Below are 17,362 nucleotides of genomic sequence, written 5' to 3' on the forward strand. Positions count from 1 at the left end.
ATTTCAGGAAGGGTTAGAGTGCTGAAAGCAGTTCAGATGTTTATTAGACTGATTGTAGAACTGGAAGTTGGTTTTAAAGAAAAGGTTAGACAGACTAGGCTAAAGTTCAGAAAAGAGGATATCTTCTCTTGTGAAAGAAACTGGAATTTTTCCCCATATTCCCATGGCAGAATGAGGAGTGGCCCATTTAAAATAGATGAGAAATTTTTTTTGTGCGCAGTCAGTGCTTAGAACCCTTCCTCAAAGTGCAGTGCAAACAGTATTTGAATATTTTGAACTTAGAGGTAGACCGTCTTGATAAGGACATGGGAGGGTATCTACAACAGACAATGGTATAACGTTGATCATTTTAACCACAACCTTATTAAATTAAATGGCAGAACAGACTCAGAAGGCTTCCAATGCACAACTTATATGTAAAAAGCTCAATACAGTTATGTGCTTTCAGATCATTTAAATCCCCATTTGCAATTGCAGTGCCAATCATTACCATTTCTTTTGATATTCTAACATGTTTTTCCCTGAGTTGAAAGAGTTAGAGCTGAAATGTTAATATATTCTCTTTCCAGAGTCTGTCTGACTCAAACATTTCTAGCATTATGGTTCTTCAGGTTCCCGGTGTTTTTTTTTAAAAAAAGACTGAGTTATATCCAGGAGGCAGCTCAAGATTAAAAACCCTATGAAGATGTTTCTGCAAGAAAACAGTTGAAGAATGCACACACGTCAATGATTCCATAAACCTTGCACAACACTGATTACTTACTGTGATACTGACTATGGTCGGAAGACTTCCCAAAGAATTCATGAACGTGTTCACTTCTTAAGAAGGAACGAGGTGGTGACAAGAAGAGTTGCCTAATGGATAAAGATCAAGAAATAACTTCACTCTTTGCACTAGACAAGAGCGGAGCAACATCCACACCAGAAGCAAAAGACGATTAAAAAAAAATCAATATTCCATAGTAATAACAAAGTCAATTTAAATCTGCTGAGAAGTGACTAAGTAAAATTATAAAGAACAAGAATCTAAACCAACTCCCATTTGACACCACGTATATAGTGTTTTTCCAAATAAACTCCACTCATACAGTAAAGGGTTCAGCTAATATGTATTAAAGTCTGATCATTAAAGATACGTTTATATTTTGCTTAGATTAAAAGAAAATAAACAAGGTAGTTTGCTCTTGCGATCCAAAGCAATCGAGAACAATGCAAAGTTTTAAAGTCCTACAATTTCATTTAATTTTGCTCTAGAGAACAGAGACACATGACTAGAAGGATAAATGAGTACCAAGGAGCAGTACAGAAGTGAACTGCTCAGAAACAGAGGTGAAATTGTGGAGCACAGAAAGAGGCAGCTCTAAAACTGGTTCCATTCACCTGGGTCACTGAGTAAATTATGAAAGCAAAACAGGGTAGTGTGGCAACCCACTTTCTGGCACACACAAACCGGCTCACAACAGCACGCGCAGGCAGAGGGCCGGCCCCAGAAAGGGCGCCAGGCCATCTTCACCAGCAGGGGGAAAATCCCGCGCGCAGAAAGGGTCTGGGAATATGCATTCCCCACAGCAGTCCCGCCCCAGGGAGGGCGGGAACGGGAAGGCTTTAAAGCAGGCCACGGTTTGAATAAGTCTCTTTCATCGCAACTCTAACTCACCGACTCCGTGTGGTTATTCTAGCACTGCGTGTAGCACACTGCTACAGTAGCATAGTTTGTAACACTCTGGTCTCAAGAGTCAGAAAGTTGCAGATCAAATTCACTCTGAATGCTTTTGCAACAAAAGCATTCCAGACCCTTTTGGAGATGCTGACTTTCAGATGAGCTAGCCCCAAACTCAACACTGAAATTGGCTATACAGAATTCCATGGCACCATTCTGAAAAGGCGACAAATTATCTTTTTTTTTGGTAAAAAGTCTCCTGTGAACTGACTAGCAGCAACATTCCCTAATTGTAGCAGTGATTATACTTTAAATACTTCATTCGCTTGTAAACTGCTTTGGAATATCTTGAAAAGAACACAAAATACACCATAGAAATGCAATTTTCTTTCAGATAATGCAAATCTTTAAATAGCACATCAAGCAGCATCCAGGAAAGCAGAAAGCACAAGAAAGCACAGTTGATGCTGACAGTAGTAGCATGATTTCTCTCTGTACAGATGGTGCCCAATTTGTCAAAATGTTTTTCTTCCACAATAACAACTTTGAATGTGAACTAAACTAATAAAGATGCACAGGCTGATTAATTTGCAGGGCCATGAGGAACAGATAGACTGGAATTTTATGTATTGATTCTGAACTAAACCTATAAAATAGGGTGAACGGTCTCCTAAAATTCTGGTGAATGAAACAGACTAAAGTAATGTTTTAAGTAGAAATACCATCAATAAGATTTTATATTTACTGAGATTATCTACAAAAGCACTGATGAGTGAATGTAACAAGGATCAGGTTAGAACAAACTACAACAAAGCTTCATGACAGTCATGCCATAGAAAAAAGGAGAAGGATATCGAGAGAAATGAGAAATCAGGTAAGAAAACCGGACTGAAATATATTAGAAGGACAAAGTATGGAGGAGTTGTAAAGATTTAATTGTCCATGCTGCAATTACAATCAGGAGACCCATGTTAGATAGCCAGTTCCACATACTATGTATTTTTCAGCCCAGTGTCAGCAGTTTCTTAATATCCTTGTAAGTCTGCATTATTAGTTTATCATAGCCAGCAGTCAATCTACGATAAACTAATAATGCAGAATACAGAAACACAACTGATGCGATTGTACCTCTGAAGACAGAAAACTCAAGGTTTTCTTTTGAAAATTCATCATTAGCTTGATGTTTAATCACTTAAAGATCCTGATAGCTTGATGTTTAATCACTTAAAGATCCTGTTTGCATTTTAAATAATTTATTGCACTTTTTAAGATTTCCAAACATCAGATAAAAAACTTCAATTTACATGGATTTTAAAGACGGTCCAGAATTGTATAGGCAGGCATTTATTTATGGGCACTTGTTTAAGTCCTCAATTGGATTCTTGCTGGAAATATTTTCTTGTTCAAAAACAATTAGGGAAATACTCTAGCCTGAAATAAAAGTAAAACGGTGAAGATATTCAGCATAATGTTAACTACCTGAACCTTTTGTTCTTTGGGAAAATGGCAAGGGTGAAGTTGGAGTGATGTTCTAAAATTTGAAGTTGAAATGCTTCCCGTGTCTGTAATGCCCAGGCTCATATTTTTACCATTATGCTGTATGTATTTCATTTAGCAGTTCTGTAAGAGCAGTCTGTTCTGTTTATAGCTTGTTTGGGTTATTGTTGAAGATAAGAGATGAGGAGAAATGTATGCCAACCAATTAGGATGGTTGAATTAAGGGAAGGTTTTTCTGGTGAGGGACACTAAGGTTGGGCTTGGAGCTTTTGCTCGAGAGGAGATGAAAAAGGAAGACACAGGACAGAAGTCGTAGGATTCGACTTGGAGCAGGACCGTGAGTCGACAAAGCCTGGGGCGAGATCAATTGAGGATCAGTGCCGATGGACAAACTTTGAGCTCCAACTTGTGCACATTTGACTGTTCAATTACAATAGGCCCTTTTCTTCCTTTTTTGGTCCTTTTCTTTACTAACCCTTTAGTCGAATTAAGATTCATAAATATAATCTTTTAATCGTATGCAGTGTACTGAGTGTTATTTCATGGCACTAATGTGTAACAGGGTAGCAAATTACACAGCATCCACACAAATGGGTTTGGGATGGGACAGTGCTTCAATCTCACAAGTTTGGCAGGGTCGGAGGTTGTCTTCCTTAGACTTTATGCAACCAAGGAAACCAGGGGGTTTCATGTTTAAGAAAATACACCCACAGTAAGGCAAATAACCCAGCAATTGAACCAATCCAATAGGGGATCAACAATGAAGAGAATGGGGAGGAAGGTATCATTATTAATTTTCAGTGTGCAAATTAGAATTATACACAAGCAAAGTGAAATGCTGTGAAAGATTAGGGTTCAGAGGGACAGACAGAATAATTTAAGTCCAGAGGACAAAACTAAAGGTCGAAAAGAAAACAAAACTGAAGAACAGCAAAAAATAAACAAAATCTAATCAATGAAGATGAGGAATAGAAATGGGATACTAAAAAATGAGCTACTATTGCACGAGGGACCTCAAAGACAAGCAGCAATAAAATAGACTTTGCTGAAGGAACAGAAAGAAAATTTATCATGTTCTGCTGGGGTTGAAGAGTGAAATAACAAAAAAGGGCAGAAACAATTGCAAAACAAGAAAATACCTTGAATGGTTCCTTTGATTTCCATAAAGCTTTTTATTTTCCTACAGTTTTGATTTTTGGTCATTTAAATGAAAAACTAACTTTAGATAGGTATTCTCAAAGTAGAACAGAAATGGTTATACCTAAACAGAGGAAACATCAAAAAAAACTGTCAGTAACTACCTTACAAGTGACTCTAACTCAGAGTTCTTTCTGTCTTCTCTTGTCTGGGAACTGTGACTGAATACCCGCAAAACAGTCTTGCCAGAAGTATCAATGGAAAGATCCTTGGGAAGCTTCATGGAAAGAAAAAAAATTGCAGAATCAAAAAACATCAAGTGAGGACTTCATAATTCACTTTTTCCAACTCACAACATAACTCCCAAACATCCTAATAAAAGTGATATCAATGTTAATTGCAAATACAAATTACAGACCCAGTAACTACTTGATTATTAATATCCACATAGTTAGAATTGTTATACAAATATTGAATATTTAACTTCCAACAGATGATCAGCAATATTTCAGGAACCAAGCTCTCTTTTTTAAAAAAAGTACTTTTTAAAAGGATATCCACATTTCAAGAATTGGGGTCATTTTAATTTCTATCACTAACAGTCCTTAGATTGAAGTTAACAGCCAAATATAGTGATGGGTGGGTGTGCAGTCGATAAGACTAGGCCAGGTAAGGAGGACAGATCTCTTTCTCTGAAAGATGGTAATAAACTACACCCGCTTCACCTCAATTCAGTAGATTTATGGTCATTGTTGCTGAGATTAAGTTTTCTTCTCAATTCCAAATACTTTTACTGAATACTAATACAGATTCCCCAGCTGTCATGGTTAGCTTCAAACTAACTTCTCTGAATCAATTCATCCACTAACTTAATTGCTACTGCAATAGAAAGAAACAAAACAGATCTGACTCAAATTTAACACAATCTCCTCTTAGCAGATTGTATTACAACCAAAAGTGCCTATTTAAATCTGATTTAAAGTCTTATGCAAATATTGCTGGAGGGCAGATAATTGGTTGATAAGCCTGACAACAAACATCTAGGGAAATTATTGGAATTCATTATGACCTTCTAACGGGTCAAAAGACATGAATTAGTGTCCACATGTTTTATGAAAGAGATATTGCTAACAAACATAAAACACTGGAGAAAAATCAGCAGGTCAGACAGCACATATGGAAGGGAATGAACAATCGAACCCTCATGCTGAGATCCTTCATCTAATTCTTTAAAAGTACACATTTTTATTACTTTCTGAAAAAGACTTTTACTCCCCATTCTTTGGTAAAGCAGTTTTCATTGCAAAGTGTAAACAGATTGAAAAGACGTATTCATCTTCAACTGCACTACCTTAAAAAAAATCATGACATTCCCAAATAGCCTGACATGCCATGTTATTACAAGAATGACTAGTAAGAAAAGCTCAGTTAATTTCTGCTCTAAACTAACAAAGCCAGGTCTCTGAGTTTGTCATTTAATAGCAGTATGAATTCTAACGATGGAGATTTTTCAAATGGTATTCAATAGGACCCTGCATTCACTACCACGGGGAACAAAGTTTTAGGATTGTTAAAACATTAAAATGCAACATGAAGAACGTATTAATCATCTCACTGCACAACTTTTGAAGCATCTGATAATTAGAACTTAATTATGGAAAATGCTTCTCCCTGCCTACAATTCTGCTTGATTTAAAAAAAAGCAAATTAACAGCAGAACTTATAAAATTAAATGCATTTTGATTGCTGTCCTGATTAAGTAACTCAGATGTATGGGTCAAGGAGCCCATTAATGTTCTTGTTTTATGTTTAGTTATTAACATCATGTTGGGCTTTATTTCAGAGAATGTTGAACCATATTACGATCCCAGAAATAATGCAGAGAGTCTTTTGTGGTTTGCAAAGCACATCTACAGACAGCAAACATGTAATACCATTCACAGGATACCTGATGGTATATGAATACCACTTAAACATTACTTAAATTTGCTCAAATTGCTTTTCACATTGTCAGTATGATTACTCCTCCTGTTTGATAACAGCAATTTGCAACTAAGGAACCTGGAACCACAGCAATAGATGGAACTGCACAGTTCCTTAGTCCTAAACCAATTATTGGTTACAAATTAGTATTATGTAAAATATCCAAGGCTGCATGGAAACAAAGTTCAGCAGTGAACAAACTGTAAAGATATAATGAAATACAACATTTTAAGCAATGGAGAAAATGGGTGCCAGATAGAGTATAATGTAGGAGTGGGAAGTTGTCAATTTGGTATGAAACTGAATGTTCCATGCTCAATAATGAAATCAACTGAAAAATAGTTTAACGTGGAGGAACAGCAAGCAATTAGTTAGTTTGGTAAACTGCAAACCAGGCTTTGTTGCACAAGGACTGGAGAGAGTAAGTAATCTTAAGCAATGTTGCAGGATCTTGACAAAATCAAATTATGTTGGAGTTTGTTTATCTTAGCCATATACAAATATATTTTGTCTACAGTGAATACAAAACATGTTCAGTGGACAGATTTCTTTAATCAGTTGGATGGGAGCTGAGAAGGGAAATGGGCAAGGTTTATTCCTCTGAACAAAGATTGAATGGTCAAGATGATATAATATTTCAAAGAGTCAAAATCATATAGCATGGAAAAAAACTTTACAATCTACCAACCATCAAGTTCCATACACTAATCCAATTTTATTCTCATCAACTCCTTCCAGATTTTATCACTCGCCTACAAGATAAGGACAATTTACAGGAGCCAAATAACTTACTAAGCCATAGTCATTTTTGATGTGGGAGGAAAACAGAATATCCAGAGGAACCTCAGTCATAGGGAGAATATGTAAACTTACACACACAGTATCCGAGGTCAGGGCTAAACTCTAGTTGCTGGCACTAAGAGACTTTACTAGGTCTACCGTTTTGTTACCATATTTTACTTAGGCTTTTAAGGTTAGAAGCTGGGACAATGGTTCTACTGGCAGCTACATTATCACTGGATGTGGTATTAGCCATCAGAGGTGACTAGCTTCTTCAAATAGCTGCAGTTCTTTGAAATTCTTTACACCAAAGAGCTATGGATTCTCATCAACTGTGGTCAAAGCTAAGATTGAGCACTTTGGGACAATAAATGAGTCAACGGGCATGGAGATTAAGAATTATGATTATCCATAATCTTAATGACTGGCAAATAAAGCTCTCAAAGTTCCCTTAAATATTTCCGATTATAAAAAGTAAAAGTTATTAACTATGAAAGTCTGCAAAGACATCAGAGCGCTCAAGGTACACCAGAGCAAGTCTAGATGTGGATCAATGGTGACGCACGTGCAGCACACTGACTTAAGTGTCTGGAGAGACCAAGGAGAATTCCAGCCAGGAAGCACCCCACAGAGCTGAAGATCTCTCTGCACTTGAGTCGCCTCAGCACCGAACAACAGACCTAGTGAGTTCCTCTTCGGCTACCCCAATCCATTCATCAAGGAAAGACAGGATCAAATGGCCTAGATCGTCAGACAACATCGCCTGGATGCAGTTCAATGATGATCTAGACGGCATCCTGGAAGTTGCCTTAGCAGTTCCAGTACACAGAAAGATCGACTCACTTACAGCCATAGCGTATAATCTAGCTAAGGAATGATTTGGCCCAATGGAGCGGAGAATCCAGCCGGAGTTACCACGGCAACCAAATAGGAGGGAATAGGAGATTCGTCGCTTGAGAGGCGAATTAAAGGCGCTCAACGAGAGGTTTAAAACCAGCTCACCGGCCAGAAAAGAAGTTATCAAGGACTTAACCAGTATGTGGCGGGAAAAGCTGTGCAAACTCTAGAGGGCGGAACATCTGCGACAGCAAAGAAGGAAGAAAGAGAAAAGGCAAGCGCAGTTTGTGAGAGATCCATTCTGCTTCACCAGGACTCTTCTCGGCCAACAAAAATCTGGTATACTATCCAGCTTGAAGCCAGAAGTAGAGGAGTTCCTGCGAGAGGCACACAGCGACCCACGGAGGGGTCAGGGACTAGGAACCAATCGGGCTGTGCGTAGACCGGAAAATCCATCAATTGAGCCTGCATGGCAGGAAATCCAGGACATCATCCGGAAGGCTAAAGTATCAGCTGCCCCAGGCCCAAGCAGCATACCTTATAAGGTATATAAGGAATGCCCAAAACTTCTTCGGCGGCTGTGGAAGGTCATGAGAAAGGTCTGGGCCAAAGGTACTACAGGTGTCCCCCACTTTTCGAACGTTCACTTTACAAAACCTCACTGTTACGAAAGACCTACATTAGTTACCCGTTTTCGTTAACAAAAGGTGTTTTCACTATTACGAAAAAAGGCAGTGCGCGAAAAAAGCAGCTGCTCCTCCCCCAGATTCGGAACTGCATCCTAGCCGGCATTGCTTAAACACTTGCCCGTGAGCAGCTGTTAGCAAGATGAGTTCTAAGGTATTGGAAAAGCCTAAAAGAGCTCGTAAGGGTGTTACACTTAGACATAAAACTAGACAGTATTAAGCGTTTCAATCGTGGTGAACGAAGTAAGGACAAAGTGAGTTTGGCTTGTAGAAGTTGACAAAGATGATGATGAAGAGGTTTTGGCATCCCATGACCAAGAACTGATAGATGAATAGCTGATGCAATTGGAAGAGAAAAGGATAACAATTGAAATTGAATGCAGTAGCGAATGGACCGAAAGTGAAATCGTCCAGGAACTGAACATGAAGCAACTGCGTGAGATTTTTAATGCAATGATAAAGTAAGACTTTAATTTTGAAAGGGTACGTCAGTTTAGGGCATATTTGCAGGATGGTTTGAGTGCTTACAAAGAACTGTATGGTAGAAAAATACACCAGGCTAAGCAGTCAAGCAAGCCTTCCAATCAGCCACAACAGACGGCGAACCTCGACCTTCAACATCGAGGCAGGCAGACATCGAAGAAGACGACCTGCCTCCCTGATGGAAACAGATGACACCTCAGTGTCCCACCACCCCAACTCCCGGGTCTCAGACAGATACTGATCCGTGAAGAATGCAGCGGTAGCTGGGACACACCCAGCACATCTTTAAGAAAAAAGCCGAAATAAACAAGCTAATTAATTAGGTGCCGCCTGGCACGTAAACGTTGGCCCAGATCAGAGCCAACTGTGTCGCCTCTGATCTGGGCCCACATTTACGTGCTGGGCAGCACCTAGTTAATTAGCTTGTTTATTTCGGCTTTTTTCTTAAAAGATGTGCTGGGTGCGTCCTGGCCACCGCTGTACCCCTGCATGCTTCGCGGATTGGTATCAGTTCGCTGCCTGGAAGGTGGGGGCCACTGCACCACCCCAGCCTCCGACGACTCAGCCTAACACCCCATCATCAGAGTGCTCGGCACTGTCTTCCCAGTTCCGGTAAATGATACTACATTGTACATACATTATTTCTACTTTATATAGGCTGTGTATTTTATGCATTATTTGGTATGATTTGGCAGCTTCGTAGCTTAAAGGTTACTGGAGAGATTTTCTGCCGAGAGCGCTTGTGTGCGATTTTCTGCTGACAGCACTTGCGTGAGATTTTCACTACAGAGAACAGTGCGGCAATGATTGTAGAGAAGTATTTCTACTTTACATAGGCTGTGTATTTATATCATTCCTGCTTTTACTATATGTTACTGTTATTTTAGGTTTTATGTGTTATTTGGCATGATTTGGTAGGTTAAATTTGGGTCTATGAACACTCACAAATTTTTCCCATATAAATCAATGGTAATTGCTTCTTTCTACGACATTCTGGCTTACGAACCGTTTCATAGGAATGCTCTACCTTCGGATGGTGGAGGAAACCTGTATTCCATCCAGTTGGAAATTGACAGAGGGATGCTTTATTCCAAAGGAAGAGGTTTCTTCCACAATTGCCCAGTTTAGGACAATTTCTCTCCTGGATTGGGAATGTAAGATTTTCTTTTCTGTGCTCACAAGGCGGCTGACTTCTTACATGACGCAGAACTGCTATATCAACACATCCACCCAGAAAGGCGGTATTCCAGGCTTTTTGGAGTGTCTGGAACACACCTCAATGATTAGCCATTTGATCCGTGAGGCCAAGCAAAAAAAAAAGCGACCTAACAGTTGTCTGGTTAGACCTCGCGAACGCCTACGGGTCTATTCCACATGACCTCATCCTAGAAGGACTGGACCACTACTACATGCCAGTGGCTAATCGAGACATGATCACCAGCTACCTAGGAGAATTCAAACTCAGATTAACATCAGCCCATTTCACATCTAGTTGGCAAGACCTCCAGAAGCGGATTCCAACAGGGTGTACCATCTCTCCCATCCTATTTATTATGGGAATGAACCTCTTATTATCAGTAGCAGAGATGTAACCCACGGCCCGATGCTACAGTCAGGCATTATTCAGCCAGCCCTACGAGGGTTCATGGATGACATCACTGTAACAACTGTGTCATATGTCTAAGCAAGATGAGTACTGGAAGCTCTGGGTAATGTAGCCACTTGGGCGAGGATGTCCTTCAAGGCCAAGAAGTCCAGGTGCATGATGATCAGAAAGGGCAAAGTTACTAGCAAGTTTAGCCTCCAAGTTCAGGGTGAGGTCATCCCTTCCATCGAAGATAACCCAATAAAATGCTTGGAGAAGTGGTTTAATGTGTCACTGACAGATGGGGCCAATGTCACCAACACTGTGAAGCAGACAAGAGGAATGGCTGAAGAAGATCGACAAATCCGGACTTCCGGGTAAATTCAAGACCTGGCTATACCAATACGGCATTCTGCCCAGGCTTCTCTGGCTCTTCACACTTTTAGGAGGTCCCCATGACTGCCGTAGAGGGTATCGAGAGGAAAACCAACAAGCACCTGCAGAGATGGTTGGGAGTTCGCCCAAGCTTCTCTTCAGTGGGCCCCTACATTCGTTCTGGGCAACTGTAGCTTCCCCTGTCATCTGTTGTGGAGGAATTCAAGGTGGCAAAATGCAGAGCCTTATTAAGCTTGAGAGATTCCAATGATGTCTTGGTAAAGCAAGCAGGCATTACAACCAGATCTGGGCACAAGTGGGCAGCCAACGCAGCTGTGGATGAGGCAGTGTGCTCTCTGAAGCTGCGAGATATCATCGGCAACCCCTGCATCGGGCGGCAAGGCCTCGGCTCAGTTCACTTCCAGAAGTGGGGAAACGCAAGCATAAGGAACAGGCGAGACATGATACAGGCAGAAGTACAGATCTGTGAGGAAGAGAAGCGGATTTCAAAGGCAGTGGAACAAGGGTCCCAGGGTGCCTGGACAAAATGGGATCTGCCAAAGCGCAAGATCTCATGGGCAGAGTTATGGAGACTGGAGCCCTTCCATATTTCCTTCCTCTTGCGATCCGTGTGTGACACCCTTCCTTCACCATTACATCTGTACACATGGGGGATGAGAGAGGACCCGAACTGTAAGCTCTGTGGTCAAAAGGGGTCACTGGCTCATATACTGTCCAGGTGTAAAACAGCTCTAACTCAAGGACGGTATAGATGACGCCATGATAAGGTGCTTCTGGCTCTTGCTGACACACTAGAGCGGGAGAGATGCAAGAAGAGGACGGCTGGCAGAGATTTGAGGAAGGCCATCACCTTCATCAAAGAGGGACCCAGGCCTTTCGTAACCAAACAACCAAAGCCCAATCTGCTGCTAACGGCCAGGTCCTGGGAGATGTGGGAAGGAGGATGCAGTTCCCGGATGTGCTGCACACAACCCTACGCCCAGACATTGTACTGTGGTCAACCGAAGACAAGAAAATAATTCTGGTTGAGCTGACTGTGCTGTGGGAGGAGGGATGGGAAGAGGCCCACGAAAGAAAGGCCTTGAAGTACCAGCCCTTAGTGCAGGAGTGTAAAGACAAGGGATGGCAGGCATGGTTGCTCCCTGTGGAGATTGGCTGCAGAGGTTTCCCAGCCAAATCAGCATGGTGGTTGTTGTCAGATCTGGGCCTGGACAAAAGGAGCAAAAAAAACAAGCAGCTTGTAGGATGGGGGAAGAGGCAGAATGAGCCTCTTGTTGGATTTGGAGTAGACGAGAGGAGGAAAGCTGGAAGCCAGGAGCAGATGGGCAGTGATTTGGCCACCACCGTCGGCCCACCAACTGGACAGTGTCATGGTTCAGGGTCGAAACACTCGGCGAAGGTTGGGAACCACCTGATGACATCTGCTTCTGGCTGAAGGCTACGGTTACCTTATAAGGTAACTGGAGAATGCACCCTAACAGATGTATGTAACAAGCCATTTTATCAAAGACAGACAACAAGTTGGAAATGATTTGGAATTTCCTCATCTCATACGAAAATAGCCAAGCGAGCTTTCAACTTACAATTAAGACAAAATCCAGAAAAAAAAAAATGAAAAATGTGGAGATAATACTAGTAGATGATAAAAACATTTCCCCAATTAGCAAAAAAAACTTGTAATTTTATGCAAGAAATTGCCATGAAAATTATAAATTAGACTTTTCTGTGAAAGAATTTGTTCCATTCTTGTATCACCTTTGCGCAAATTTGGAACTTTAGACAATAATACTTACTTTAGTTATAAACTCTTGAAGATCATGTTGCGTTTTTCTCACAGTACATGTTGAAAGATCAGTTCTAACAACCTTAAAAAAAAAGCAAAACAATATTAAGGTTACAAATATCAAGGTGTGCTAACAGCATATTTACAGTACAGGAACCCAAACGTGTATTTTGTTTTTAATTTGAAAAAGTCTACTTTCTCACTACCCCCCACCCTTATTTTTCAATATTCCTCTTGAAATATCTGACTGAATTTGCTTAAGATGATATTTACTCAGCTACTATAGGTTAGAAGTTTCCATATTTAGAATATTTTTTTTCTATTTATCCATTTAATTCTTTGGAATCATCTTAAAGTTGCACTGTTACTGTACTACTAATATTTTAATGAGACAATACCTTAAAGAAAATTATCAGGCGGATTCTCAAGCTTTTTCAGCCCCACAGGAAAAGGATCTTCTCAAACTATTATTGGAAAGTGGTCCCCAGTTTAGCATTATCTTCACTTTCTTTTAAGTGATTCTCAAACATGAAACCAAACTTCTTTCTGTCCTGTCACATTACAAAGTTGCTTGCCCACAGTTCCGGAAGCTGATGTTTATACTCATCACTCCTATTTATGAAAAACAGTCCAAGCTTCAAATTCCTTGGTGCCCACATTTCCAATGATCTCACCTGGTCCCTGAACTCCTTCATCCTGATCAAAAAGGCGTAAAAGCACCTTTATTTCCTGCGGAGCAGCAAGGAAGCTCACCTCTGTCCCAGGACACTGACTGACTTTTACCGCTGTACCATTGAGAGCATACTCACCAACTGTATCTCTGTGGAATGGCAATTGTCCCATATCGGACCGCAAAGCACTCCAGCAGGTGGAGAAATTGCCCAGCGGATTATCGGCACCCAATTGCCCACCATTGAGAACATCTACCATAAACACTGCCTGGGCAGGGCAAAAAGCATTATCAAGGATGCATCTCACCGTAACCATGGACTTTTTACTCTCCTCCCATCCAGTAGGTGCTATAAGAGCCTCTGCTCCCGCGCCAGCAGGCTCAGGAAGAGCTTCTTCCCTGAGGTTGTGACCCAGCTCAACCTCACATCACAGTGCTAAGCAGTATTGCACCCATATTGGACTGTCTCAGTACTTTTATATTCGTATGCTGTAGCACTTACTTTTTATTCACACTTATTTTGTAAATAATACTATTCTTTTGCACTTCTGGTCAGATGCTAATTGCATTTCATTGGCTTTGTACCTGTACTGGGCTCAATGACAATAGAGTTGAATCTAATCTAATCTAATAAGAGCAAAACTCAGCCTATGTGGTGGAATAGGTGATGGCAAGGAGGAAATTGAGAGATTGATGACAGAGGAACAACATGAACAGGGTACTTCACTTTTGGGATTAGTATATTAGGTCTACAGATTCTTTCTAGCATGTATTATTTGGATTCTGGATTTCAAAATTAATAAAGCAAGCAAACCAAGGAAAATAAAGGAGGGGAACAAGCATGATTTGGTGTAGACATGACTTTGAAAAAAAATCAGTAACACCTTCCATATGTAGTAGTCAAGGATGACAGTGAATTGGAATTGCAGCAGAATTGCCAGACAATGCTTCAGAGTAATAATAGCAATGAAACATTGAACAATGTGGTCAGAACAGTAGAATAACTGTGCAGCATTTTAATCCAGTGGTCATCAGATCACAGCTTGTAAGCTGCACAATGCTCTTTTACAAAGATGTAAAGCTATTCAATTCAGGGCAAAAACCAGTTCTGAAACTTCTGAAGACTTGTATATCAGGAGGACAATGACATCTAGAACACAGTACCTCCAATACAAGTAGATAAACACTGGTGGGGGGGGGGGGAGGGGGGAGACAAAATGAAGTCAAGCAAATATTGCTCTCCAGTCTCAGCAGAATTGTCCTAAAGCAAGCAATGTACCACTATGTAACTATGTCACTATGTCATAGAAAATTACAGCACAGAACAGGCCCTTCAAAGCATCTAGTCCATGCCAAACCATTTTAACTACCTACTCCCTTTGACCATAGTCCTCCATATCCCCCTACAACGCATGTACCTATCGAAACTTCCTTTAAACGTTGAAATCGAGCTGGCATGCACTACTTGTGCTGGCAAGCTCCTCATGAAATCAAGCTTGCATGCACCTCATGTCCTCCTTTAACTTTTCACCTTTAAACCATGATCTTTGGTTGTACTCCCACCCAATCTCAGTGGAAAAAGCCTGCTTGCATTTATCCTATCTATACCCCTCATAATTTTGTATACAACTATCAAATCTCCTCTCAATCTTCTGTATTCCAAGGAATAAAGTTCTCACCTATTCAATCTTTACTTGTAACTCAGGTCCTCTAGAGCTGGAAGTACCCTTATAAATTTCTTCTGTACTCTTTCAACTTTATTTACACCTTTCTTGTAGGAAAGTGAGCAAAATTGCACACAATACTGCACACAATTTAGGCAAGTTCAACATAACATCCCAACTCTTGTACTCAATACTTTAATCTATGAAGGCCAACATGCAAAAAGTTTTCTCTACAACCCTAACTACCTGTAATGCCACTTTCAAAAAATTATGGACCTGAATTTGCCAGATCCCTTTTTTCTACCACACTCCTCAGTACCCTACTGTTCACTGTGCAAGATCTAGACTGGTTGGTCTTACCGCAGTAGAGCGCCTCACACTTGTCTAGATTAAATTCCATCTGCCATTTTTCAGCCAGTCCAGATCCTGCTGCAGGCCATGATAGCTTTCCTCACCGTCCAGTACACCCACATTCCTTGTGTCATTTACAAATTTGCTGATCCAGTTAACCACATTATCATCCAGATCATTGATATAGAAGACAAACCAACAGACCCAGCACCAATCCCTGCAGCACTTCACTAGTCACAGGCCTCCAGTCAGAGAGACAACCATCTAATACCACTCTCTGTCTTCTCCCACAAGGCCACATATTCCAATTTACTACCTCATCTTAAATGCTGAGCGACTGAACCAAATTTCCATGCAGAACTTTGTCAAATGGCTTAATAAAGTCCATGTAGACAACATCCACTGCCTTGCCTTCATCAACTTTCCTAAAAACTTCCTTGAAAATCTCAAAGATTGGTTAGCCATGACTTATCACTCACAAAGCCATGCTGAATATCCTTACCAGTCCACATCTATCCAGATATTCATATCTGATCAACAGAATACCTTCCAATAACTTTCCCACTACTGATATCAGACTCACCAGCATATAACTTCCTGCTTTATTTTTTGAGCCTTTCTTGAACAGCAGAACAACTCTGGCTATCCTCTAATCCTCTGGTACCTCACCTGTTGTCAAGGATGATTTAAACATCTCTGCTAGGGCCCCAGCAATTTCTATGCTTGCCTTCCACAGGGTCCGGGGAACCCGCAAGACTTTATTCCAGCAACATGGTTAATATTTGCATTTGCAACCACTAATGCAGAATGTTTCCTTGGAATACAAAGTCTGTGCAATACAGGTTTTGTGTATTATTCTTAAGTATTTAACTTACTTCTGTGGATTACAGTTGGTTATCAACAGAAACAGGAGTGAAAAAGTAAACAAACTTTATGAGAGATGTTGCAATTACCTGTAAAAGTAGCAAACGACTGTGCTTTATTTGTGCACAATTGTTCACCAATTCCAAAATTCCACCTAAAACATGAATAGAATCTGATTTTAAACTGCTCAAATATATTATAAAATTTGTTAAGTTCCAGAAGTAACTACAAATTAAGATCCAATGAAAACAAAGGAAATTCCAATTCCACACAGCAACACAGAGATACATCTCCCTGATCAAAAGCAGATGTCAAGATTCTCAAAACTATGGTTAAGCAAAATGGCCTAAAAATGAATTGCTGGAATACCAGGAAGGACTGGGCTTTAAAAGGCAGCACATGAAACTTTTAAAACTGAATTATGGATGCAAGTGCAAGAAATTAAGGATCCTTAATTCAAGACCACCAGTGAGGGACTTATTACACTTGCTGCACAAACTTCTATGAATCATTGCATTCTACGCAGTGGTTGGCAAAAGTTAAACAAAGTAGCACTGATGCAAACTAACAGATAGTCAAATATATCCACAATGTCTTGAAAACACACCAACCACGTTTCCACAGCCTAATGATCAATGAAGATTCAACACAACTAGATTTAATGTTTAAGATATGGAGTGCTAGAAATAGAAATGCATAAAAAAAAGTGCTTCATGGCTTTCAAACTCCAGAACATTACTACATGTAGATTTGCAAGCCAGTAGGCTTGGTCATTTTTGCTTAAAGCAAAAAACATGCACAGTGCAATTTTGGCTACTAGGACACAGGGGATCATTTAAGCATTTGCAGTGCAGAAAAATTCCACAAGGTGATCCACAGTCCCTCAGTTGAAGGGCAAAAGGAGGGGGAGAAAAAACACTTTATTGAATGCCATCAGAAGGAAAAGATAAAAGGGCAAGTAACATGCAAACTTAGGACTGGGGCCT

General features: G+C 40.4%; 1 protein-coding gene across 3 annotated transcripts in view; it reads right to left on the reverse strand.

Moving 5' to 3' along the window:
- Window positions 1-17,362, reverse strand: part of LOC140212479 (zinc finger CCHC domain-containing protein 2-like) — a 59,572-nt gene that overhangs the window by 27,492 nt on the left and 14,718 nt on the right. For all 3 annotated transcript variants that reach the window (XM_072283332.1, XM_072283331.1, XM_072283330.1), the window contains exons 4-6: window positions 12,838-12,909; window positions 4,459-4,571; window positions 764-855 (exon numbers count right to left, since the gene is read on the reverse strand). In XM_072283332.1, coding sequence (XP_072139433.1) covers window positions 764-855; window positions 4,459-4,571; window positions 12,838-12,909 — 277 coding nt within the window. The remainder of the gene's footprint in view (window positions 1-763; window positions 856-4,458; window positions 4,572-12,837; window positions 12,910-17,362) is intronic.

Source organism: Mobula birostris, chromosome 19 (assembly GCF_030028105.1).
Source record: "Mobula birostris isolate sMobBir1 chromosome 19, sMobBir1.hap1, whole genome shotgun sequence".
NCBI classification, from domain to species: domain Eukaryota; kingdom Metazoa; phylum Chordata; class Chondrichthyes; order Myliobatiformes; family Myliobatidae; genus Mobula; species Mobula birostris.